The 26,997-nt window shown below is 35.7% G+C and overlaps 1 protein-coding gene across 4 annotated transcripts in view; it reads right to left on the minus strand.

The window, feature by feature from the left end:
• LOC121738381 (tyrosine-protein phosphatase Lar) overlaps positions 1-26,997 on the minus strand; it is a 459,738-nt gene that overhangs the window by 402,517 nt on the left and 30,224 nt on the right. For all 4 annotated transcript variants that reach the window (XM_042130387.1, XM_042130382.1, XM_042130381.1 and 1 more), the window contains exon 2: positions 17,690-17,741. In XM_042130387.1, the coding sequence (XP_041986321.1) occupies positions 17,690-17,710 (21 nt within the window). In that variant the 5' untranslated portion in view covers positions 17,711-17,741. The remainder of the gene's footprint in view (positions 1-17,689; positions 17,742-26,997) is intronic.

The following is a 26,997-nucleotide window of genomic DNA, read 5'->3' on the forward strand; positions in this document are numbered from 1 at the left end:
TTATCGAGGAAGGCTATAGGTTATATATTAAAGCGAAGAAACAGAGGAAAATGTGGAAAAAACGGGGGAATTTATATGAAATTGCCTATTATCTTAAGAACTACTGGAGCAATTTTTATGTTATTTGGCAAACATGAAGAATAGACCACGTGTAGGGACATATGCTATTTTTGCGAAAAAAAAAGTACGGTTACGTGAAATTCCTAAATTACGCAAGCGAAGCCGCGCGGAACATCCATAAAGTCGTAGGAAAGTCAATTCTTTCCATTGAATATTTTTGTACAATAAATAATACTTGGAACGTGATCTACTATGCTAACGCGGACGAAGTCGCGAGCAACAGCTAGTCATAAATATTATTGTTTACGTTGCACGTGGACAGTTGCGATTATTTATATGAGCGATAGATAAATAAGGAATACTCAAAGTCAATTTGACAAAAAGTAAACGTTCTTAAAATGTCACCAAAAAGTGAGTAAACTATATTAATTGTTTTTACAAACAAAAATAACGTAAGAATAAAACGCTGTGCAGATAAAGCTTTCGCTGCATATAATTTTAAAGGCGGCCTGCATTATTGCGTTTTACTGCTAGATAAAAATGGTGGCTCACTAAGTATAAAATAAGAGCCCCGGCGATAGCCCGCTTTCACGATATTTATTCGGCTCCTACGGCGCATTATTTTTTACCGGATTGCCAATAAAGAAAGGTAACGTTTTTATTGTTATGATAAAATTGAAACGCTCAAAGGCGAGAGTAAGTATTGTATCAGTAACTTAATCCTTAATCAATTTGATCGTTATGAAACTGCTAACATTTACTTTGGAGCTATTGGCTACAAAACGATATTGTACAAAACCATTGAAAGTTCTACTATTATTAAGTATTTTATAAAAAACTAACTGACAAACTGGCTAATGTTGTTTTGTCCTAAAGTACAGTGCTCCCAAAGCCCGAGCGTCGGACGTCACTGCAAGCGCTGTTTTAAACCTAACTACAAAAAAAGCAAAGCTTTGCAGCGACGTAGAGGCGCCTGACGTTGCTTGGACGTTACCATGGTAACGCCGAGATGGCTTCCCGGTGAGTTAGCCATAGCGGACAGCCACCGGCTATATGATAGTTACTTAGTTTCATAGATTCGGGTGTTTTAGTGATTACGACAATTAGCGAAGATTTCAATGCGCATTATTAATTTGGGGGTACTGTAATGCTATAATAAATGTGTATTACACTTTGATAATAGCTTAAATGGGCATATAACGGGAAACTACTTTGTATTATACTACGTATGTAGGGGATTTTAAATTCAGCAACAAAAAGCGCTGTCAAACGCTAAGCTATATAACTACAAATCCGTGCAACAGATAAAATCGGCGGCATACACGTAACAAAATAAAGTGGAGATTTCGAGACCTGACAAGGGGTCGCGAAAAATCATTTCGTGCAATTTACGAAAATAAAATATACATCGATCGTGATGGCCGTCAGCCTCACAGCGATATTCCATTACCGAGCTGGACGCAGAATACCAAATGAGAATTGACCCCGCATTGTATACAGCCTAAGATAATGGCTGAATATTAAAACTCGATATACAAACAAACGGTTGGGGTTGGCGTTTAATATTACGTTGAAATTACAATGATATTCTTTAATATTAAACGTACGTACTTTTGGATTATTATTTTGTTTCATCTGTCGATTTCAAGTTCAATTTTTCACAATATTATGATAAATGATAATCTATACTTCCATACTAATATTATAAATGTTAAAGTGTGTCTGTCTGTCTGTCTGTTACCTCTGCACGTCTAAGCCGGAGAACAGATTTTGCTGAAATTTCGTATGGAAATACTTTGAGTCCCGAAAAAGGACAAAAGATACTTTTTGTCCCGAAAAAATGTACGGTTCCCGTGCAATAAACGATTTTTGGCACAACGGAGTTGCGGGCGTCATCTAGTATTGTAAAAGTACAAAAAGTACAACAAAAAGTTGTCATTCGATGAAAAGTAACTGTGTAGATAATTTTACAGACACAATACTTCTCAACGCAAAACTTTCAAGCACTCAGACTTTGTAGTTTCCCTCCTCCATTAGGGTGATTACACACCTACCTCGTAGTCAAAATGACCGAACATAATCCAATGACAGCGATTACATCTTAATATTCCATTAAGAGCGCTCGAGATCCAAAGATTCGAGAGCGGAAATTGAGTCGTGTAACCCAAGTAATTAAATCGGTGCCATTAACGATGCAGATGTTGTGAGTTAAGCGCGAAATGAATGGAGCTAATTCGCTGAATATATTATCTACGGTGCGTGCGACGACAGAGACAATGATTTCTAATGTTCATGCTTTCACTCAGCGTTTTTCAACCTGTAGGTCGCGATAAGGTCGCTAGAGATCGAAAGATATATTTCTTACTTGTTAAAAACCAATAAATATTGAAAAGAAGATATAATAATATTAACTAGGAGAATTTTATGTGTTTGTGTTTGAGACCCCCTTTTAAGTAAAGTTACCTGTGTTACAATCGCTCTGCCAAAAACAATAAATTTGGGAAGTAAGTATATTAAGTGATAGGCCAGTAATTATTACAAGGAGAAATAAAGAGTTTACTATTTAATTCAATTGTTATAATTACTAATATCTTAATAGCTATTCGGAAAGCGAGCGCGTATGTTCTTTTGTAGGTGAATGTAGGTGTGTGCGTATGTGTCATGTGTGTGTGTGTTGTGGATATGGGTGATGTGCGTGTGGCTGTGTTGTGTGTGACGATGTTCGGTATATGTACGTATGTTAATAAATGAGCAAAATTCATGCTGGGTAGAAACTATTTAATTTTGGATAAGGAAAACCTAACATAACCAGTATGACTTTGGGACCTCATCTTATCATTGATACGCATCCTCGAATATCAATTTGACAGCAAGCTATAATCACTCGTACTTACGCACATGCACGTTACATGTATGAGTTTTAAACAATTCAGTTGTCGATAATATGTTGGTTCGAGCTCACTTTTTTGCTTGTTTTATTTTTCATATTACGATTTACGATACGGTTTCACCTACTTTTGTAGTCCTTAGATGTGCTGAAATTGCGCATCATCGTCAGAGCAAAATACGATTTGATCTGAATATTTAGAACAGAAATCCAAGGCATTTCGAGTGAATCAGTATTGTCTGTTGAATTTCAAAATCATACTCAAATTAAAATTCATTGCTATCCGTCAGAATGCAGGTCGAATCAATTATGGCCTTGATTACACTGTGCACTGTACACTGCACAGTCATAGGTACCTAATTAGAAATTTCTGGAATTACTGGATTACGCCCGTGACGTCTACAGCGGTGTCGCGTCTGTTCGTACTTAATATTTAAGTCGGACCTGTCACAAAATGGCTGGTCCACGATATTACAAGCGTATCTTCCGATCTATTTGACTTACAAATAAAAGGCTCATTATTCAAGAAAATTTACATTTAAATTCATTTCCGTAGTTGAACTACGCCGAGTACAATTCCACTAAATAAATGTTTCTACTTTTTATCGTTTGCCATTCGCTGACCTTTCTACGCGTCAACGATCAAGGATTATCTACCCTTCGCCTCGCAGCTTTTCTAGTGTGGAAATGTCTTTGGGATGTCGCTTCATCTTCACAATTCAATTCATCCGAGGGAACCGCGACAAGAGTTTTTGGGTTGGCTGAGTTACCCCCGGTCAGTTCCGCTAACTCCGGTTTGGATGAGTAGATTATTTATTTATTCTGACGGTTCCGGAAAGACTCTTATTAGTTTTTATCTAAGTCGTATTATTTGCGAATATTTGGTCATTTTTTTATTTAATTTTAATTAATTGTATCATACATTTATCCTCAGATTTGAAACTCACGTTATGGCACCATGTAGCATGTATAATGTATATATGAACAGAAATTATTTTTACGTCACACATAATCCAAGTCGATGTCCTTAAAAATCCCCCAAAGTCAATAACAGCAAAGCGGTCACATTTTTGGGCACGCTTTTTGCCACGTTATGTATTTGCAAATACCCCATCACACTAAAGGTATACTTCGAAATCATTCTTAATGATTGGGGTAAACCGTCTTCGGATAACTCCGTTCAGGCGGTTCTTAACGAGCATCGCTTAATCACTATCTTAGCGGACCGAAAGTCGGGTTTATAATCCGGGCAGGGTAAGGGGGTACGCAGGTGTGCAAAATCTAAATTGGTAGCAGCCAATCGTTTAGCTCGCACTTTATTACACGGCTTAGCGGAATCCGTTCACATTTAGTTGTGACACTCTTTATCCCCGACATTTGTAAGTGCACTGGACTTTTTAACCGCCTAATTTGTTCCAACCCTTCTTAAACACAGGTGCTCTAGCACTTAATAGGGAAAGTCAACCTTTGTTTACTATTTATTATTTAATGTATGTGATTTGATGGAATAAAATATTTATTATTATTATTATTATTAAAACTCGCGCAATAACTTATGGGACATATTGTGTTTTGCAAATCAGTAACTGGGCTAAGATAGACTCAGAAACATGGCAATTACATTTACATTTCTTTCATTGAAAGATCACGGTGGTACCATCTGTTTTATTGTAAGGCTAGACTAATTTTGCAGTTGCAGTTGATAATCTAGATGCCTAAACTGCCATAGGACATCGTGAGCAGCAAGTCACTTACAAATGCTTATGTCCTTTACATCTTTAGCTTCTCTGGCGAAATCACCTGCATTAACTAAGTACTCCGGTAGATTCATGACCCAAAAAATCTTCGACATTTTAAAGCAAAAAGGCAATGTTTTAGCCGTGCATTTCGGTCGGAAAAATGGGAGTCTCAAAACTAAGAGGTCAGGAGTGGATTGATATATGTGCGGAAGCACTCGGGGGCTAATGAATGGGGTGTGGCACGCACGGTGCATGCACGGTGCACTCCGCAGACATACTACAGTGGATGCCGGTACAGTCCGGGAAAATTCCAACTCTACTCCTATGTAACTTCACCAACAATACCAACCTTACTCCTATGTAATGTTATAGCCTTATTTAATGGAAAGGTGCAAGAAGTTTGCATATTATGATTTTTGACATTTTTTTTACTACGGGTACAGTAAAATCTTTAGTGGCATGAATACGGAAAATTGGAGCCATAAAAAACTTGAGAGTGTCAAGGGACACCCGAATGGAACGAAGTTATTTCTTATGTACAAAAAACATGTATATGTATAATTATGTATACAGGTTTTTTGAACACAATACGATCAAAAAAAATTAAAAAAATGCCATCTATTGATGCCCAGGAATACTTACTGGAATACATCTGAAAATAAACAGCGACGCGTTCGCTGTTTATTTTCAGATGACGCACAGGAATACTATCAACGCCCTCTGCCCCTACTATGCATATACTAATAAAAAAGTGTCGAGGTCAAATATCGTTTTATCTAGCCTCCTTTACGCCGAACGCGCGAGGAACTTCGTTCCAATTCATTATTTCCGTTCAACTCAACTTTCCAAAACATATAGTACATACAGATTGGTCATAGTTAGATTGACCATCGCTGGATGTAGCATAATAATATGAGTCTTTAAATCAGAGAGATTTGAAATAACGTCACATAAAGTGATATGGCGCTTGCTTTATGTCGAATGTCATATTTTTTTAAATGCCTCCAAAACTATTTAACGCAATTTAACCATCCCTACTAAACTGGGTGCGGGGTCCACGTAAATATGTCTGCGGCGCTCCGTTGCCAGGGATATTTATGATTTTCTCTACATCCACCATTGTTGGCCGCTGTTAGCCACAATATTACCTACATTATGTGAAACTGTTTTGATACTCCGGTGGAAATTTTGCGTGGATTGAAACGAAAATACTCGGAATTTGGGAAACTTTAGCCTCGTTGTTATCTCTAATGCCGGCTCCTCACGGCGCGTAATATCACGAGCTGCGCCGCGACAGCTCGAGCCACGCGCCGTGTGAAGGGGCGCTTCCGATCCGATTGAAGTCGGTAACTTCAAAGGCGCGGCTCGACGCGGCTCGAGCGGCTCATGATATTACGCGCCGTGAGAACTGGTACCGCCGACTCGCCTGTTGGCTCGTGCTCTCTCGTCCTCGCCGAGCCGATTTGTACGAGCGCCGACGAGATATTACGCGCCGTGTGAAGCCAGCATTATACGATTTTCTAAATTTTTCAGTTCATACTAGACGTCAGTCAATCAGTCGTCAGTCCAAACTCCAAACCAAGTGTTGACAACTTGACGCGTACGAATGCTAGCCAATTTTAATCATAATCGGTCTCGCTTTTCAGACGCGACGACGTAACCAAAATAAGCAGGGATTATATTTTTATTAAAAAGCTACGAACAAAGTATACGGCGCCAAAATAGAAATAAAGTTTAAAATAGCAATTATTGCATCCAACAATTCCAAATGAATACACATTAGTATATTTAGGACATAGCGTGATATTATATGGGCATAATTCAGTCTTCCATTAAACCGACCGAAATAAAATAGACTCACACATTAACATGGTGCCGTAATGGCTTATGGCCACAGCCAACATTAATCATAGCGGGCAATTTCATACGGCGCAACTTAAATGATAAATATCGATTTAGAGTATGTGTTTTAAGCGATAATGTTCTCCATTACATTTAATATTTATGAACGAATTGAAGACTCAATGTATTTCTTTTTTTAGTTAAATTACTTCTAATTAAATGTAGCCGGTAAAGTAGTTAATAATTCAAAATTTCACCGTTTCCTATAAATAAGCCCTAACTAGAAAGCTTTTTCTAGTTTAAAGCCTCTAAATACTTAACTTAATAAAAGTACTTGTAACGAATCTATAAAATTAATTTACAAGATTATCTCATTTTAAGTATAATTATTTATAAAAAATCGATCTAGAGCAGTCCACGACTCTCCTATAAGCAATATTCAGACATTTATTGTGAGTGTGGTTCATCAAAAAGCTGATCAGTGATCACTAGACATCGGATTATATGCATTTGCATACTTGCATATGCAAATGCATATAATGGCACTTTTTAGGCGATAGTGCATATTTCGGTAGTTTTATGCCCTCGTAGTCTCCAAACTAGCTATCATGACACACACCGAGGCCACAAAACAGAGGTACGATAGATCAAAACACTTCAAATATGTGGCTCCATCCCCATTTAAACTACGGAACCCTAAAAATGCAATACTGGAAGTATTGCATTTTTAGGCACAATATCTTTCTACAAACAAAATTTTTCTTCATAGTTGGCAACATTAATAAAAAATTTCAATAAAGTAGTTAACGATTTAAGAATTAAAATTGTTATAATTGGTGCTGTATAAGAAATGAAAAACCCTGCATTTGATGAATTTATAAAAATTGGCGCTTTTATTAACGGCACCGCCGGACAACTCGTCAAAAAAGTAATAAATTTTATTATTAAGTGATCTTTGATTGTGCATATTTTGTGCATTACTTCGGCACTTTGATCGTGCATATAATCCGATGCCTATAATCACTATTGAAATTATTTGGAACGTAGCTCGTAGCACACTCGTAGCGCCGCTACGCGCTCGTAGACCCGCTACGAGACTACGAGTCTGACGCGCTACGAGACAATAACTATAATATAATATTTTAATAATTATTATAGGTACTAGCTGTCCCGGCAAACGTTATTTTTACATATAAGGTATTTCGCCCATATTATTTTATAGAAGTGACTAAATAAGTATGGCGCCATGGCAACGTCCATCGCTATCCCGTCACACAAACAATTGTCGCTGTCAGTATCGATTTGTAATAATTTACTATTATTTATTCAACAAATGCATTTATTTTGATATAAAAGTAGCCAGTAGCCGATTCTCAGACCTACTGAATATTCATATGAAATTTGATAAAAATCAGTAAAGCCGTTTCGAAGTACCTACGGTAACTAACATTGTGACACGAGAATTTTATATACATATAAGAAGATTGTATTCTTAACAAAATACTATAATTAGATATGTTTTATTAAGCGACTGAATAGCTTTTATCGCGGACTTTGAGCGCGGCGACCGAATCAAGAAATTCCATAACGAAAATAAACGACACAGCAGCAGTGCGGCGTTGCTGTGCTTCGTCTAACGTATTTTCAGTTCGACAGATTCGACACGATTTTGTGTGTGTGCGACTAGAGGTATGCGAATTATAATTGCATAACTTTATAAAAAAATACTATGCAATAGCTTTACCGCGGCAGTCCCCGAGTGCCACACGTATTTTTTATTTATTAGTACAATAACCGCCTTACCAATCTACTATCTACTCTATTTATATAGATTCAAGACATAAGTAACGTATCTTCTAAATAATAAAGGTTTAAAATTTAAACATATAAAATTATAAATTTAATCATTCATACAACATTTTTTTTTTAATTTTAAACAGGTTTTAGAGGAACTAATGACCGATGAATTTTTAATTCCGGATACGAAGCAATGAATCAACTAAATGAAATACGTGGCGTGTTTTTAATACACATAGACAATAAATAAACATAAATATTTGAAACATGTTTTACCACACATTTTTATGGGCCGCATGTACGAGTAAGGCAATTCATTACACTGATGGCTCCTGCTAGTGATGTCGCATATACAATGAAAAATCCGAATTAAAAATCGAAGAATCGTAGGAAAATATCTGCTTAATATATCATTATAGTATATTACTAATGATACTATAATATTACTAGCTGTCCCGGCAAACGGTGTTTTGCTATATAAAGTATTTCACCCATATTATTTTATTGAAGTGACTAAATAAGTATGTCACCATGGCAACGACCATCGCTATCCCATCTCACAAACAATGGTCGCCGTCAATCTCGAGTTGTAATAATTTGCTATTATTTATTGAACAAATGCACTTATCAATATAAAAAGTACCCAGTAGCCGATTCACAGACCTACTGAATATGTATATAAAATTTGGTAAAAATCAGTAAAGCCGTTTCGGAGGAGTACGGTGACTAACATTGTGACACGAGAATTGTATACAATGTGTCCCGACACCGGTGTCCGATCCTTTAATGTCATGATCTATGGCATATTTCATCGACAAATTGGCTCTCAAATTTTCTCTTTCTCTCACGGCTGTAAAATGGCAGCCATTTTAGTTTTTCTCGGGCTTTCATACTAATCTGACCAGTACTTCTCATGTAAATATCCTATGAAGATAAAAAAGGTCTCATTTGGTAGCTTAACTTGTGGACTACGCTTACACAGGCAATGTGTTATAAATTTCGTGGAATTGAACATAGAAAAACCAAAGTTTAAGAAAAAAAATTGTCATGTCTTTTTGTGAAAAATCCAGCTCATTAAACTGGTTCTATTTTATTTTAAAAACTTAGAGGAGGTCTTCATCTTAAACAAGTTCTTTACTTGAATGCTCTAAGTCAGATAGTTTAGAAGTTATAACGATTTTCTTATGAAGTGTAGGTCAGATTGGTATGAAGCCAGAGAAAAAGTTTTTTTTTCAAAAGTTGGAGAAAAAAAATATTTGAAAGCCAATTTGTCACTAAAATATGCCATAAATCATGAGTTCTAATTTTTTTTCTTCAACTTTTGAAAAAAAAAATCGTGACATTAAAGGATCGGACACCGGTGTCGGGACACATTGTATATAAGAAGATAAGATGTATCTTATCTTCTTATATATCTTATATATATATATATATATATATATATATATATATATACATATACAATTCTCGTGTCACAATGTTAGTCACCTTACTCCTCCGAAACGGCTTTACTGATTTTTACCAAATTTTATATGCATATTCAGTAGATCTGAGAATCGGCTACTGGGTACTTTTTATATTGATAAGTGCATTTGTTCAATAAATAATAGCAAATTATTACAACTCGAGATTGACGGCGACCATTGTTTGTGAGACGGGATAGCGATGGTCGTTGCCATGGTGACATACTTATTTAGTCACTTCAATAAAATAATATAGCAAAATAGCGTTTGCCGGGGCAGCTAGTAATATTATAGTATCATTAAAAATAAATAAAAATGTTTTATTTCTGAGTAAATTTGAATCAAATTAGTAATATACTATAATGATAACTATATTAAGCAGATGTTTTTCTACGATTCTTCGATTTTTAATTCGATATAAGACTATTCGATGCAAAGATTCATCTTTATGAATAGTCTTATGGTCGATTTACACGGGTGACTAACGGGTCGATTTTAGTCACCCGGCAAGTCACCAGTCGAATCGCCTAACCAAGTCGATTCGCCACCCCATTTACACGAGTGACTAACGGGTCGATTTTAGTCACCCGGCAAGTCACCAGTCAACAGTAGTATTCGCAGCAAGCGATCGCTTGCGACTGAGCGTTTGCACGGTCGATTTTAGTCACCAGCCGCATACGGCCATTGGCCGCACGACTTTGGGGCCTGCGACTTTAGCCGCATGCGGCGTAGTCGAATTTCCATTTACACAGTCGATTTTCGTCGTGCGGCGGAAATCGTGCGGCTTTAGTCACCCGTGTAAATCGGCCATTAGAAACCATTGGGAACTTCAACCATATTTAGCACAGATATAAAGTAGAAAACGGTAAAAGATAGAGATTTAGCCTCAATTACGAGTTGTACGAAAATGTACGGTTTCTGTATTCTGCACGTACGCAGCCACAGAGGACATCCAATGCATAAAGTAGGTACTAGATGACGCCCGCAGCTCCGTTGCCCCAAAATTCGTTTATCGCATGGGAACCGAACATTTTCCGGGATTAAAGTATCCTATGTCCTTTCCCGAGACTCTAAGGGCCGCGCCACACCGGAATGGCAGCGGCGAGGCGAACTTTTTCAGCGTCATATGATTTTAAACTTTATCTTCATTGTTGTAATACATAGTATCGCTTGAGAAGTGTACGGCCACCCGTGGCCGCTCGTGGCCGCTGGCGGTCACCGGCGGCCGCGATTTCTCAAGCGATACTATGTTTTTTTAAAGTTTAAAATCCTATGACGCTGAAAGTGTTCGCCTCGCCGCTGCCATTCCGGTGTGACGCGGCCCTAAGCATCTCCATGCCAAATTTCAGCAAAATAGGTTCAGCGGTTTTTTGCGTGAAGAGGTCAACAAACAGACAGATAGACACACTTTCGCATTTACATTATTAGTATAGTAAGTATGGATGCATTTTTACAACTTACTCATATATATTAACGAGGTGCAAACTTGTTTCGTCATGACCAGTCGCCAAATCTACGTTGCATATATTTATTTGAAAAAGGTTTAGATCCGTTAGCTCTTATATAGTATTGAGCCTAAGTAAACACTTGAAATAAACTTGCGATAAACTTCGCGTTATGCAAACAAACTTTGTTATATCTGGACTAAAATAAGCTCTGACCGAATAAATAAGAATAAATTAGGTGACCTTAATATGCTGAAGCCGGTTGTAGAAGGTGACCTACCTTTAAATTTTTTTTATAATAAAATAAGACGTGCTAACCATTAAGAATTCCTAATCATAAAGGGTAAATTCAGAGACGTGGTTAAAACTTAATATCAGCTATTGTTATAGTTTTAAGTTACAACTTACACATAATTATTTTTTCAACCTGCTGAGTCTAAACAAAAACATTTATATGAGTATTTTCTTTGGGCGGCTAAAAAGTAGCAAAATATATTGTATTTACATATAAGTGTTACACTTATGCTACCTTTTAAACCTACCATGTCAGTTTTGACCAAAATCCGTTCAAAAGTTTATACTTAACCGCAATATACAAGCAGCCATTATAATATTAGTGCGATTTGTAACGAATTCAGAGAATACTCTGTAACTCGAATATCTGTAATCCGACTCCGTAGTACGACACTAGCTGGGGTCAAGATGTGTGGATAACAAACCAGCAATTACACTATGAACACAATGACAATTGGGTGTTCTCGCTAATTGAAAAAGCCGATCGATTCGGGCCCACTATATGAAATGAAAACGTGACATGTAACCGGACTAACGGCTAGGCCACGAGCGCAGGCGTCGACGCGGCGCGGCGGCAGTGTCAATCGCAACATGGCCGGTCGAGTAGCGACGGATACTTTTTTTACGATTGAGACCTTAATATAACGCACTTGCGATGGTGTCGGTCAAAATAAAATTATGGTCAAATATTTAAGCTCGTTTCGTAAGTATAAAAGTGAAAAAAAACTTAAATATGTATTTAAGTAATTTAATGCAGAGGAGGTTATAATTTATCTAGCTTCACGACCACAAATTAGTCATGATTATTTTATAATATTTAGAACAGCAACAGTAATACATTTATATGTATTACTGTTGCTGTTTAGCACCTCTACATCTAAGATAGCTGTACGATATCTACAAAACATCTACGATACCTGTAGGACAATTTAATAATATCTTTACGAGCCTAAGGATTCTCGCTAGTGTTTGCGTTATTTTTCATTGTTTTCCTGTACCATCCGCCGTATCATTCACTATTAATTTTAGAACAGCGACCACTACGACGATTTTGCACCGACCGCTCCGCTACGCTTACTAATTCATGGCCCACCCTAACCCCCATTACGTTTATGACTTGTGACACTCTCCTGCGGGTCACTTGGGCGATGTTTAATCGAATCAAGTGCCGTGTTTTAATTGGAATAAGTCATTCTCGCTCATGAATAATGAGCGTTTTCATAACGAAGTGTGGGAGTATATGATTGCTGTTTGTTGTTTTTTTCCATCAACCAAGAAGCATTGGACTTGACGTATGATCGCCACGTCTTTAATGACTTCTGATTTAAAAACCGGAACTACCTACTCTACTTAGGGCGCATTCGACCAAACTGGAGTAAAATTTTACTCGAGTATAACTGTCTCCTAATCTAAGAGTAAGCTGGTTTTGCGTTTTTCCAACTTCTAATCCAAGAATAAGGTTAAATATTTACGATATTTTATACACGAGAGTAAATATTTACACGGGCTATTTTGGTGGAGTAAATATTAAACTGAGAATAGTTGCACAACAGGGTGTCAACTGTCACGGTCGGTGTCATTGTGAACTATAATTGACATTTTATTTAGCTAGGAATAATTTTTAGAAAATGTCATTTTCATCGAATACCGAGCAAAGCTCGGTCAATTAGCTAGTGACATTATAATGACTCCACAAGATTTATTGGTTTTGTTCCTGTATTTGATCATAAAACACCATTTTTTTCAGATTTTATATTTTCTCATTTAAGCAATAGAATATACAGTAATACAGTAATTCACGTCTAGAAGCCATGAACATCTTGATGAAAATACCCTATTGGACAAATCTATTATTTTTTCGTGGCGTATTTTTGGTCACAATATAAAAATCTTTTATCACCAAAGCTAAAAAAGTACGAAAAATATGCTTTAGCAATTAAATATACTTAAAATTAGCATAAATATAACAATATTTATCAAATTTTCATAGCACTACAATTCGCAATCTTTAGTTTGTTATTTGCTTCTTTTGTGTAGGTAAAACAAAAAATAAAATGAACTCAGAATAAATATTTTATTGAAATTTGAACTACTAATAAACCTTGGATGTGTTGGGTCAACTCAGGCAACAATACTATGAAAATTGACACAGATTTTTGTAGTAATGTTGATAATTTTCAAAAAACAGGGTTTCATTAGGCAAAAAACTTGAATTACGTTACAATATCAAAACAGGCAAGGCAAAAGGTTTATTTGTGCAAATACCTACTATATTTGTAAATATATTACCATTATTTTTATATATAAAAATGTGAAATTTTAGACCATTTATGTATATAAAACTATTTATCCCACTTTTGTCCTATGAGTCATTGACAAGTCTATTTCAGTCGAGTTTTTTTATAAATTTTAAATCTAATTTCAATTTATTTTCCTTTGTATATCACTAAAACTCGGATCAAATGCTACACTTCTATCTTAGCATCCAGGCAAATGTGTAGTTACAAAGTAAAGAAACTGGCAACTCGATATTTGCAGAGGAACAGATGGTCCTTCGTTAGCGTCTGACGCTAGCCGCGCCGGGTATTCTCACTCAATGGTATTTTCATCTGCACCAGCTCCATTCCCGTTCTTTGTGAAGCGATATTCTGACAGACTCATGAATGCAACATGTACGTAATGTACGTTTAGTTACTGCACAGTCGGAGTCGTGCAATTGTCATAATTTGCGATAGATTGGAATGGATATATTTAGTTATTGATATTGTAAATATTGTGTTGTATTAGGATGAGCCGAAGCGAGTATAACAGTATAAGTGTCTATACACACCATGCCGAAGTTCCGCGGCGGAAGTTCTGCATGATTCCGCCTGCACTGTATTTTAAATTACCGATGACACACCATGCCGAAATTCCGTCGCGCTATATTGTATTATGCATTTGACATTGCTGACGTAATCGTGCCGAACTTCCGCCGCTGAACTTCGGCGTGGTGTGTTCAGACACTAAGTTTCCCATCAGTGGAATCATTCGCTTATCAGCAACCGGAGATCTCGCCAAGTCGTAAAGCAGTCATTCTGTCTGTTCTAATGCATTTCCTAACTTCTAAGGGCAATACTACTTTCGTATGTTTTCTTAACTGTTTACATTTAATCATATTCCTATAAAGTAATTTAAAGGGAATGCCAAAAGGAGTAACTTCCAACATTCTTCTTAATTTTGCAAGATCATTAGCTGCAACATAAATCAGATAAACATGACGATCTTAGGGGTTTCGCTGCAGCAAAGAATCCTAATCATAATAACTCTTGATACTATCGGGCGGGGCAGCCGACGAACAAAAGACGACAGCGAGCCAACAATGCTCCTGCGGGGCCGAGCCGCTTACAAATTACCGGCCCCCAGATAACTAAGCAATATTAAATCATAGTAATTTGTGGCTCCCAAAGTCGTATCTCGCCCGGCTTAAGATTTAATTGTTAATTTTTCATAGCGACCGTCCAGATAACGTTTTGTTCTTTTATTTCGCGAATTCCCCGAGAGATTGCGACGTCGGCCGCGATGAACAGTTCAAATTAGCGAAAAGAACAACATCGAGTGAGTCGTGACTCGTGAGGGTGCAATTTCGCCGTACGTAAAGCAGGCGCCCGCGCGGATCTTTTCGCCCCCGCATTAGCGATTCCATCGCAGTAGTAGGAATTGTAATATTTAGTGTTAATAGAGCCGTCAGCCGTGTAAGGCGCCGAGCTCGCCCGGGGCGCGGCGGATATATTACGACAAAGCTTTATTCTGACGTTTTCGGCGTATGTGAGAGCGCTAACTTAAGCCCGGTTAATTGAAACGGTATCCTAACGAGTATTCAAAATTCCGATATATTTCCAGTTAAACATTTCGTACACGTAGCCCATTGTTCGCGGCGGTGTGTAGTTATTAATGAACCGATACGATGCCAATATGAACCGTGCCGCTTTCAATAAATTGCGACTGTATCGCGACCGTCGAATCTCTACGCTCCCCCTGGGCTCCGGGCTGGGTATTCGATTAAATAGAAAAATCTGTTTAACGCGATCACTAGTGAGCATAACTCGTTTTATCTTAACTGTTATGATATTTTGTTCGGAACAAAGATGTGAATGAAATTTCAAAATCTTTACCGAATTTCGGGAGTATTTTTGAATTAATATGGTTCAGGAGCAGATTATCTATTAAAAATTGTCATGTAGTATAATATTATGCACGCTTCGGTTACTTAAAAACGCAACTCTATAAAAGTAATAAGAAATAACGAAGCACAAATACCGGAGCAGTGAGTTACCACTTACTAGCAAAAGTAGCGAATCAAAATACAAACATTTTTGAAAATAGGTACATACATGATACAACGCTCATCACATTTGAATTCCCTGCACAGCGAATATCACACTTCGAAATAGCAATGATCTCTATCACGCCTAAACTTAAAAAAATGGAACCCTAAGCCCGGGCGCGCACTAGCGGCTAAACCGCAGCGGCCAGGTCGCGGCGGCCATCGAGATAATCACTTTATTATGAAACCGCCTTAGACCACCCTCAACTGGCCGCACGGCGGCCAGCGGGGACGCCATACTTTCGATGGCCGCTCCGACCGGCCGCTAGTGCGCGCCCGGGCTAAGCTTTATCGTTTCAATAACGACAAAATATCATGTTCCTACTATACTGAGGATAATGACGGCAGTTTTTCAAACAAGTTATTTTAGTGAGTGGAACACGTCCAGTAAAATTAACACAACACAACTTACATTTACATGTATACCTGGTGAAATACTTTGTGTTTACACATACTTATTGCAGAATTATCTAAAATTATAAATTAAAGGTGACTGAGGCTGAAAATTATACAAAGAAATTTAATTTCCCCCGAGATGAGAGATACGGGTCGGGATATTTGGGACTTATCTCAACCGTAGATGTGTTTCACGATTGCCAATACAAATGTTTAAAGAAAAATATTATAATCATTAATTAGGTAACACATTATCGCAGGCTCTGCATGGTCACAGTTGAAATACAAAAATATTAGTCAGGGAGAGCTAGAACAATTTTTTTATTTATTACTATCAAGCAAATTTTTTGTGACTAGCTTCATTTCGATAAGACAAACAATATTTTTATTTGCGAAAAATCTTGAAAGTGGTAGGTAACTGAGATAGAAATGATTTCATACTTTGATTTCCTGGTCCTAAAATATGGATTGTTCTATTTGTAGGGCAATGTTACTCTTAAATTAAATAACTATAAACCAACCAATATACAAAAAATCTGCTGGTTAGGGTTCCGTAATCAACAAAACTTGGTTGACTACGGTACCCTAAAACGGAACCCTAACCAGCAGATTTTTTGTATATTGGTAGTTTTATAGTTATTTAATTTATTTTATTTCCATCTCTGTTAGGTACTACTTTCAAGATTTTTCGCAGATAAAAATTTTGTTTGTCTTATCAAAATGAAGCTACTCCTAAAAAATTTGCTTGATAGCAATAGAAAAAAGTTCTAGGGCTCCCTGACTATATTGTCAGTTTTTAAGTCGGGTCTGTTTATCCCTAAGATGTTTTATAACAATTTTTCTACCCTGTTTTTTTTACTTTACTCCAAGTTCCTGTGCTATTAATAATAATAATAATATAATTTGATCTGATTGTCATTCTTTTCGGAAACTTGCTTACCAAACTAGTAAAAGTATGTAATTAGGATGACATTAAAAAAGAAGTAACTACGGAAGAATAATATTATTATAGAAAAGATAACTTGAAAATCTACCTTTATAACCAACAGAGCAAAATTAACTACGCTCTTAAAAAGCTCCATCTTTTATCGAATGTCAGGTTTCTTTGGTAACTTACTTTACTACGAAACAAGAAATTTTCCAAACCTTACCTTTAAAGACGCCACCTAGCGGTTAGCTTGAGAAACGTCATCCCTTACAGTGACATCTAGCGGCGCATAACAACATTACTTGAACTTTATGAACTACACATTTCGAAACGTTTCATCGTTACTTGTATAGATGGCGCTAAATAAAAAGTTTTATCAACAAGGTTGCGATGTGTATTGCGATAAAAAAATTAATAAAGTTTTGGGTCAGGATTCTCCTATTTTTCATAGAAAATATATAAAGACACTTACGGGTGAAGTCTCGAGATTCATTCTGGCAATGTCGCGGCTGGTTACCGAAAGTCTGAAAAAAAAACAAAACAAGCTTATTATATTGTACGAAACAGAATCTGCCTTATATTCAAAGGCAAAGCCCGTCATTGTTATCGAGAACAAAAGCTGGACACAGCTTTGTGAGCAATATAAAAGGTTTGTTTACTGTTGTCCATAAAAACATAAAAAATCTAACACACTCTATGGTACACAAGTTTAAGCTTTGGAAAACAGAATAGATCTGACACGAAATAGAATAGTAGAAAATATTAAATGGACTTTATCTAATTCGGATGTTGGCAAGATCAAAGATAAGCAGATTTTTAAAATCAAATAAAGATAATAAAACGATTAAAAATTAGGATTTGTAAAATTTCAGGTTTATAACTTTTAAAAATTCCAAAATTAATAATAAAATAATATGTATTATGTAATAATAATAATAATAATTAATATCTATGGACGCTTCACACCACGTCAGTCTGACTCTGGCCCTGTGCTAAGTACCTGAAGGACTTGTGTTACAGGTACCAGACAACGGAAATAATATTTAATACTTTTATACTATATATACATATATTTAAGATTTTTATTATATGATACACATATTTAAATATTTAATACACTTTTTGTTCCGTCGGCGGGATTCGGACCCGCGACCTCCGGCTTGAGCTACCATCAGCCAACAAATTGAGCCACAGAGGTCGTCGAGCAAATTCTTATTGAAGAATGTTGGTGGATCGTCTTTCTGATTGAGAAAGTAAACATATTATGCAATGTCGCAACATTGTTGAACAATAAAAATAAATACCAAAAGGTTTCACCTTGTTACTGGGCCGTTTTTACCAGGCAACGGACAAGCCAAAAGGATGGATAATTTTGACACTATAATTATGTATGTGTTTAGCGGTTAAACTACTGACTGTGATTTTAAGAAATGACGTCAATAGGGTAATGATGCCGAGACATAGGACGTCTTTTTTAATGTTGTATGATTTTACGTAGTGAGGATGTAATAGTTTTTTTTTACTTTATATACTTGTTCTATTATATTGAATTACGCAAACTTCGGATTGCATTATCTTTTGGTCCTTCGAGCCGGATAAACCAAAATTCCTCTATAACGTCCAATTAATTAATACAAGCATACTAACAGCGAGCCTATCGATTGTCTATCTGTGCCAAAACATCATTATGTCAGTATGTTGCCTGAGATTTACTACAAGCGTCTGCTCCCGGCCATTACCCGAACAACGAACATGACATTTTGCAGAACGCGACACTAATCTTACATTACATGATAGTACAATTATAATAATTTCTATTACGTTGATAATAATAGAATCCTTATTTTATATAATAAAACAAATAATTTTGTGGTATTTTAGTTCTAAACGGAACCAAAATGTTGTGTGAGGGTTACAACTTAATGTGTAGATGTTAGTTTGTGAATGTTTACATTTGTTAGGGACTTATTCCCGTTAAAAGTTTAACGTTGTTAGTGGCGGCCGAAAAGGAAAATATTCCGACCGAGCGAGATAGCATGCTCGGTCAGGCCGAAGCCCACTGACGTCATTTCAGACGTTGTATATATCTTGCCGTTCTCCGAAACTTCGATAGTGCGATGCAGGAATGTTAGGCGAATTGTGGGTACCGCCACAAAAGTAATTAACTAAAGTAAATGTATGTGGAATAATAGAATTGGGCTCTAAGGTCCACTTGCGCAGATCCAGGTTAAAGTTAATACCGGGTTAAAAAGTGTGTTGTCTCTTACATTCTACATATACTTTACCAAAGCGATAACGTTTAATCCGGGGTTAACTTTAACCCAGATCTGCGCAAGTGGGCCTAAATAACTATTTTGCCCACGACATTGGCACCAGTAAAAGTAGCTTGCACAGTAAATAGTAACATTTCCAATTAGTAGTACTATGCACTTTTTCTCTCTGTTTACGTATAAATAAGATTGAATTTTATAGTTTAAAAACGACTCCGCCTGCAAACTGGGTCGCAAAAGCTGTTAAATTTGTGATGGGAACATTACTTCGACCAAGAATAAATGGATCGAGATTCGAGAAGCGTTAAGTTGATTCCACATTTTACTTCCATTTCGCTTTTGTAAATTACAACCTTTTGACCGTAGCTTCACCCGCGTTAAAAAGATAGTAAAGATTTGATGATTCGCTTCCTCAAAACTAACCCTTGTAGAGTTTCGTAAGTCGTTTTTAACCCCTACAAAAATGAGTGGAGTTATAAGTTTGACTGCCACAGTCAAACAATTATAACTCCACTAATTTTGTATCGTAGCATCCAAAGAGATGGAGCGATTTTGTTATAGTTTCTAGTGGATACCTGCGTCATAAGAGGAATACCTAAGTTAAGTTTCCAGTAACAAAACTAGCGGCTCTGTTTTTTAGTAGAAATGTTCAGTTTTTTCCCGATTTCAATTTGTCTTTTTCCTTTCACTAAGGTCTAACTGTAAAAGATTAGAAAACTATTTGAAATGACGTCAACCACTTTTTATCGTGCCTCCTCGCCGAATGTACTCCAAAATGACTCCGCTAGCGTCAAAGTCTATAAAAATGTTAATAAAAATTCTCGATCGCTAAATCTTTGAGGCGAATTCTCGCAAAAACCGACGGCAGTTTTATAAGCTCTGGTTATAAAACTTATAAAGACAGGCGCGACCTCACCGAATATATCAGTTTAAACATTTGAGAAATTCGCAATAATTTAGTAAGTCTTATTTAGCACAATTTTTATTTTGTTATCGCGTTATCCTATAACAATAGCTAACCGTCCTTCGGTCGTTTTAAGGGAGTAATAAAAATAAGGGTTTTAATTTAAAAATAATAATAATATAATATCTTAACTTAACTTAAAAACTTTACGATAACAGTTCGTAATTTTCACTAAGTACAGGACCGGTATTAATATACAGAACCCTTTGTCCGTCCGACTCGCACTTAGCCGTTTAAGTTCCACACCTCAAGTTTGAGTTGTGATCTAAGTGGGATGTGTCATACCATGGCGCCCCATAAAGACGCATCGCTTCGGTCATGGGTGGGCAACGGAATGTGACAACAGAAAATATTACTTCTCATCCCAAATCCTTGTGTGATATCATAAGCATAGAAGCCTTCTAAAATAATAATAATAGCTAGTTATTAGAATCTATATATTAATACGTGAGCCAAAAACTTTGTATCCCTTTTGACGAAAAATAGGGAAGAATGAAATTTTGCACAGTTATAGTTTATATGGTTAAGAAGTGCATATAGCTAATATTTTGAAGTAATGCTTTTATCATACATTCTTTTTAAAAAATAAAACATTACACACGCAACAACACACACACTAGGAAAAATGACATATTTTTTAGTGACAAGCATAGGCTTGTATGTGTAGACATACGAATTATACTCTTTTATTTATCGTTGAAGTCTGTTGACAACAAGGTGACAAATTGAAAATGGATTATTGTTTTTTTTATTGAATCTTAGATAAATATTAAACAATGCTTGACACGGCCAGTCTGGGATCAGCTGAGTCTTAGAGACAAGAGTTGAAAAATAAAAATTATGATGAAGTCAATATTTTTAGTCCTAATGTCGTTGAAACTAAGGTCGAATTTCGACCATTGGGCGATCTCTAGTGAGTATAAATCCATACTACTAGCGTTAAGTTGATTCCACATTTTACTTCCATTTCGCTTTTGTAAATTACAACCTTTTGACCGTAGCTTCACCCGCGTTAAAAAGATAGTAAAGATTTGATGATTCGCTTCCTCAAAACTAACCCTTGTAATGTCGAATTTCGACCATTGGGCGATCTCTAGTGAGTATAAATCCATACCATTTTAGTGTGGAAAGGGAGGTGCCCAAACACATTCAACGTGCAGTCATCTTATATAGCCTATTTATAGGTTGTGGTTAATTTCGCGGGATTATATTTTATAAAGGAAATTCGTTTCGAAAGTCGCGGCAATTCAGTATTAGATTTAATTAGTTTTACCAGCTAATTCTTGACTTAAATAGCTAGCACGGGTGAAAAATATCATTTTTTTTTTTTTTTTTTTTTATTTATTTATTTTAGGTCGCTCAAACATCAAGGTCATTAGCGACCACTTTAGGTTTACAATATTAAATCAGATCGTAGTAGTTAATTGACTTTAGAAATGTTACAATTTTTTCAGTACTTTCAAAACACTTATTGAAACATGTAGGGAGATTAACTTTTAGACGTTCACTATTGTACATTGGACAATCAATTAACAAATGCTTAACAGAAATATCACTATCACACCTTGCACATCTGTTCTTCGCTTCTTTGGTGATGAGATGGATATGAGTTACATTAGTGTGCCCTATTCTTAATCTATTTAACACTACTTGATCTTTTCTATTATTTGGCTTTAGTTTGCTTTTTTCAAAAACTGTTTTTCTTATCTCAAATAAATTACTGTTATTATTAATTACCCAAACACTGTTCCACAGATTCTTAATTTTAAGCTTAAAATATTTTTTGAGATCATTGATACTAGAAGTAAAGTAATTGCACTGTTCAAATTTTGTAGCTTCTTTTGCTTCCCTATCGACTTCTTCGTTTCCAGGAATGCCCTGGTGACTAGGGATCCAGATTAAAACAATAGCAACATTATTATCTATTAATTGAATAAGGTTGAATTTAACTAAATTTACTAAGGGGTCTATATTGCTTACATTTAATAGTGCTTTTAAGGAAGACAATGAGTCAGAAAAAATCAAACATTTTGTTACATTTATGTCCCCTCTAATAACTTTTAGGCATTCCAGTAAAGCAACCATTTCACATGTAAATATGGATGCGTAATTAGGTAAACGGTACTTAAAACTACTATTTTCCGAAATCATTGCACAACCTGTCCTTCCCTCATAAACAGATCCGTCGGTATAATAATGTAAAAATTCCGGGTATTTAGTTGTTAATTCATTAAAAAGGTGTAAATATAAACTATCTGGGGTCGAATCACGGGGGTTTTCTTGGGCAATTTCTGTATTTATAGGAAGAACTAGTTCTTTCCACGGAGGTTGTATAGAATGTCCACGCGGAAAAACTAGGGGAAATTCAAAATTTATTTCTTTTAGGTATTTTTTAACTCTTAATCTTAGAGGTACTGGTAAGGATGGCCGTAGGTTAAACTCAATGTCTGATGCAAAATTGCTTAAAAATACAGAATTCTCGTTATTAGCTATATGTTTTGAGGCGAATGAAAGGCATAACTCTTTTCTCCTTAATGTCAGGGGCATTTCGTCTGTCTCAACTAAAATACTATTTACTGGGCTGGTCTTAAATGCTCCGAGACTCAAACGTAGACATGTATTATGACAACTCTCTAGTAGATTTAGAATGTTAGGAGAAGCTGAGTCATATATAATGGAGCCGTAGTCAATTTTTTGTCTAATTAGGGCTTTGTAAGTATTTTTAATGCATTTGCTATCCGATCCCCATCTATTAGCTGATAAGATTTTAATAACGTTCATTCTATTGTAACAGTCTGATTTTAATTGTTTTATATGTGTAACCCAATTTAATTTTTTATCGAATGTTAGTCCTAAAATTTTTAACTTGTTTTCCTCCTGAATTTTATGATTGTTTATAGTCAAGGTTACTTTATCTTTCTTAGTTTTGTGTGACATAATCATGAATTTAGTTTTTGTTTCCGAAAATTTAAACCCAGTTAATTTACACCATTCACATAATTTATTCAAGGTACTTTGCAAAAGAATTTCTGTAGGTTTAAGATCATTACCACTACAAAATATTGTTAAATCATCGGCAAAAAGACAACCTTTCACAGGCTTTTTAACGATTGTTAGAATTTCATTAATTGAAATCAAAAAAAGAATAACGCTGAGTACAGATCCTGTCGGGAGTCCATTATCTGTACAGAGGGGATCAGATAGGATCCCTTCAACTTTTACCCTGATAGTTCTATTAGATAAAAAATTTTTGATGAAAGCAAGAATATTACCTTTTATATTCATTTTTTCTAGAAGCAAAATAACTCTGTGCTTCCACACCATTTCATATGCCTTTTCCAAATCTAGGGCAACAACAATAACCTTATTATTATTGGCAAAAGAGTTTAATATATCATTTTCTAAATATGCTAAGTGATCAAGAGTAGACCTAAACTGTCTAAATCCAAATTGGAATGGGGAAATTAATTTATTCTGTTCCAGGTACCATCTTAATCTATTACTAACTATTTTTTCAAACAATTTACATAAATTACAGGTAAGAGATATTGGACGATAATTCGATGTCATGGTAGGGGTTTTACCTGGTTTGGGGATAGGTATAACAATGGCCTCTCTCCACTGGTCTGGGAAAACTTGATGAATCCAAATATAGTTGTAAATATCTAGGAGGCGATTTAGAGCTAAAAGAGGAATTCTCTTTATTAAAGTATTTGAGATGTTATCAGGTCCTGGACTAGAGTCACCTAGGCGTTTTATTATCAACTTTAATTCCTGCATAGTTAAATTTTGATTAATTGGATTACTGTTATCTTGTAAATTAAAAATTGTGTGATTTTCCTCTACAAAGTTTTTGTGTTGGCGGAAATTTAGATTGTAATTATTGGAACTTGAGTTCTCTGCAAAAGCTGATACTAATAATTGTGCATTTACATTCGGATCACAGCTAAGTTCTCCGTCATTGGTTTTTAAAATTATAGGTTGTTTTTTCCTTTTAAATCCGTTAATAGAGTTAATTTTTTGCCAAACAATTCCTAAAGGAGTATAACTATTAATTGACGAAATAAAATTTTCCCAACTTGCCTTCCTACTTTCTTTAAATATCTTGCGACATCTAGCCCTCTTCTTACGAAATTCTATTTTCAATAATTCTTCTACGCGTTTATCTTCTAGGCTACAAAGCTCCTTTTTATCTTGATTTGATTTTTTCTTTTTATTATATAATCTGTAAGCTTTTTTTGACTCCTTAAGAGACTTATAACATTCCTCATTCCACCATGGCACTTGTTTCTTTTTAATATTCGCGCTGGACTTAGGTATATATTTTTCGGCTGACTCGAGTATAATTTGATTAAATTGATCGACTAATTTATTTATACAGAAAATCGGAGATAAGTTTAAATTGATGTTAGGTAATTTACTAATTTCCCGCTCTATTTGAATGCTAAAATTTGTCCAGTCAGCATTTTTGTACTTCCAATATTGGTTACTAGTTTGTAAATTTGAGTTTAATTCTATTTCTAAAGTAATCGTAATCGGAAAATGATCACTATCGTAAAGAAATTCAAGTGCATTCCATTCGAAATAACTTGATATACTTCGTGAAGCAAATGTTAGGTCAATACTGCTAGTGTGACCATTACTACTATTAAAGTGTGTAGGTTGTTGATTATTAAGTAAAATTATATTATCATGTAAGTCCAGCCAGTTAGCAATTATTTTACCTCTCTGATCACAGCGTTTTGAACCCCAATAAAAATGATGACTATTAAAGTCCCCTAACAAAACGAAGGGAATCGGAAGCTGGGCAACTAAATCGTTCAAATCCTTATCACTAAAGGAACAGCTATTGGGCAAATATACATTACAGATAGTAATAGCCAGTGGAAACTTAATTCTTATAGCAATTACTTCGAGTCGACTAATAATGTTAATTTGTTCTGGTAAAGTGTAGGGTTTTATGTATGTAGCTACTCCTCCACTAGCTATACTGCCGTGCGTGCGATTTTTGTAAAAACATTCATAATCTTTTATCTTAGCGCAATAATTATTTTTAAAGTTAGTTTCCTGTAAGCAAAAACATAACGGGTTTAAATCATTTACAAGTAATTTTATGTTTTCAAATCTAGCGTGAAACCCATTAACATTCCATTGCAAAAATTTCATTACAAACAACAAAGGTATACAATAAAGATTTAAAGTTAAGAAATGTGTAAAACTAAAGAAATGTGTAAAAATAAATATTAGGTAGTGAATCGATTAATATCTTGAAGTTTCCGAGATAATCTTGCGCATCTGTTTTTAAGATTCTTATTCAATTTAGGGTGTAGGTATAGACACATATTAATTAACTCTGGGATGTTATCTGTATAGTCCTTAATGATATCCTGAATATTTTGTTTGTTCCGAGAGACGTCTAAAAGACTTATAAATTGTTCTAAATTAAGGGGGAAAACAGTATCAGAATTTATCATCTCAAATTTTATGTCCTTCCAAACTTGTTCCTCAGTTCTGTTGTCAAGGGTTTTCTTCTTCTTTTTTATTGACTTGACTGGCAATTCTTCTTCCTGGGAGATGTTGCTGTCTGTATCAATGGTACATTCGCTCAATGACTGACTATCCTCTATAATGATCTGTTCTGTTTGAATAATATCTGACTGTGATGGTTCCGTGGTAGTGTTTGAACGAATCCGCTTAACGCCTTTATTTAGTTCTAGTTGGCATGTAATAGTCTGGGGCTTAGAAAATTCTATAGGTGGGTAATTTGAGATGTCATTATATTCTTGTGTGGAATTGTTATTAACTTGGGGTGAACGCTTATTATTTTGAGGACAGTGATTAGATAAATGACCCATGTTATTACACACAAAACATTTCATGGAATCATTCGTAATATAGATCCAGTAGTTTGTATCTTCATAATTAATTTGCATCGAGTCAGGTAATCGTTTTTCATCCTCCGGAGACACATAAAGCTGGCGACGAAAACTCATAATATGTGAAAAACCAGGGTCAGGAATTCCTACTCTCATGAATGTGATCGGTGACAAGATCTTAATATTTATTTCATTGAATTTTTCCACTATCAATTCGTGGGGTATAATGGGGCAAACATTCGACAGAACAATTCGCTTATTCCTTGTAATTAAAGGTCTAATTTCAAGTAGGTTGTCCTTGACTTTAACTTTTTTAATCACGTCGACTAACTCATCAGCTGTTTGCTTGGAATCTAAATACACACATATTCTTGAATTGGCTATGCGAGAAATAAAGCGGATCGACGTTGGTTTGGTTACGGTGGAGAGAGATAGCAGATAATCACGAAGCGTCATTCCATCAATAGACTCTAAAACAATAGCTTGATCTTTCTTCGGGTAGGTTGTTTTTGATGTTACATTGGCGTAGCTAATGGTGGGGGTCCCTGCAGGTTCTTCCATAGTTAATATGGGAGCTCCTGTTGCCAGGAGCGCCCTCAAGAATGTAAGTTATACTGTAGGTAACTAGTACGAACACTTTAACTTAATAACAAACAAATATTACTCGTGG

The sequence above is a fragment of the Aricia agestis genome, chromosome Z, assembly GCF_905147365.1.
Source record: "Aricia agestis chromosome Z, ilAriAges1.1, whole genome shotgun sequence".
Taxonomy (NCBI): domain Eukaryota; kingdom Metazoa; phylum Arthropoda; class Insecta; order Lepidoptera; family Lycaenidae; genus Aricia; species Aricia agestis.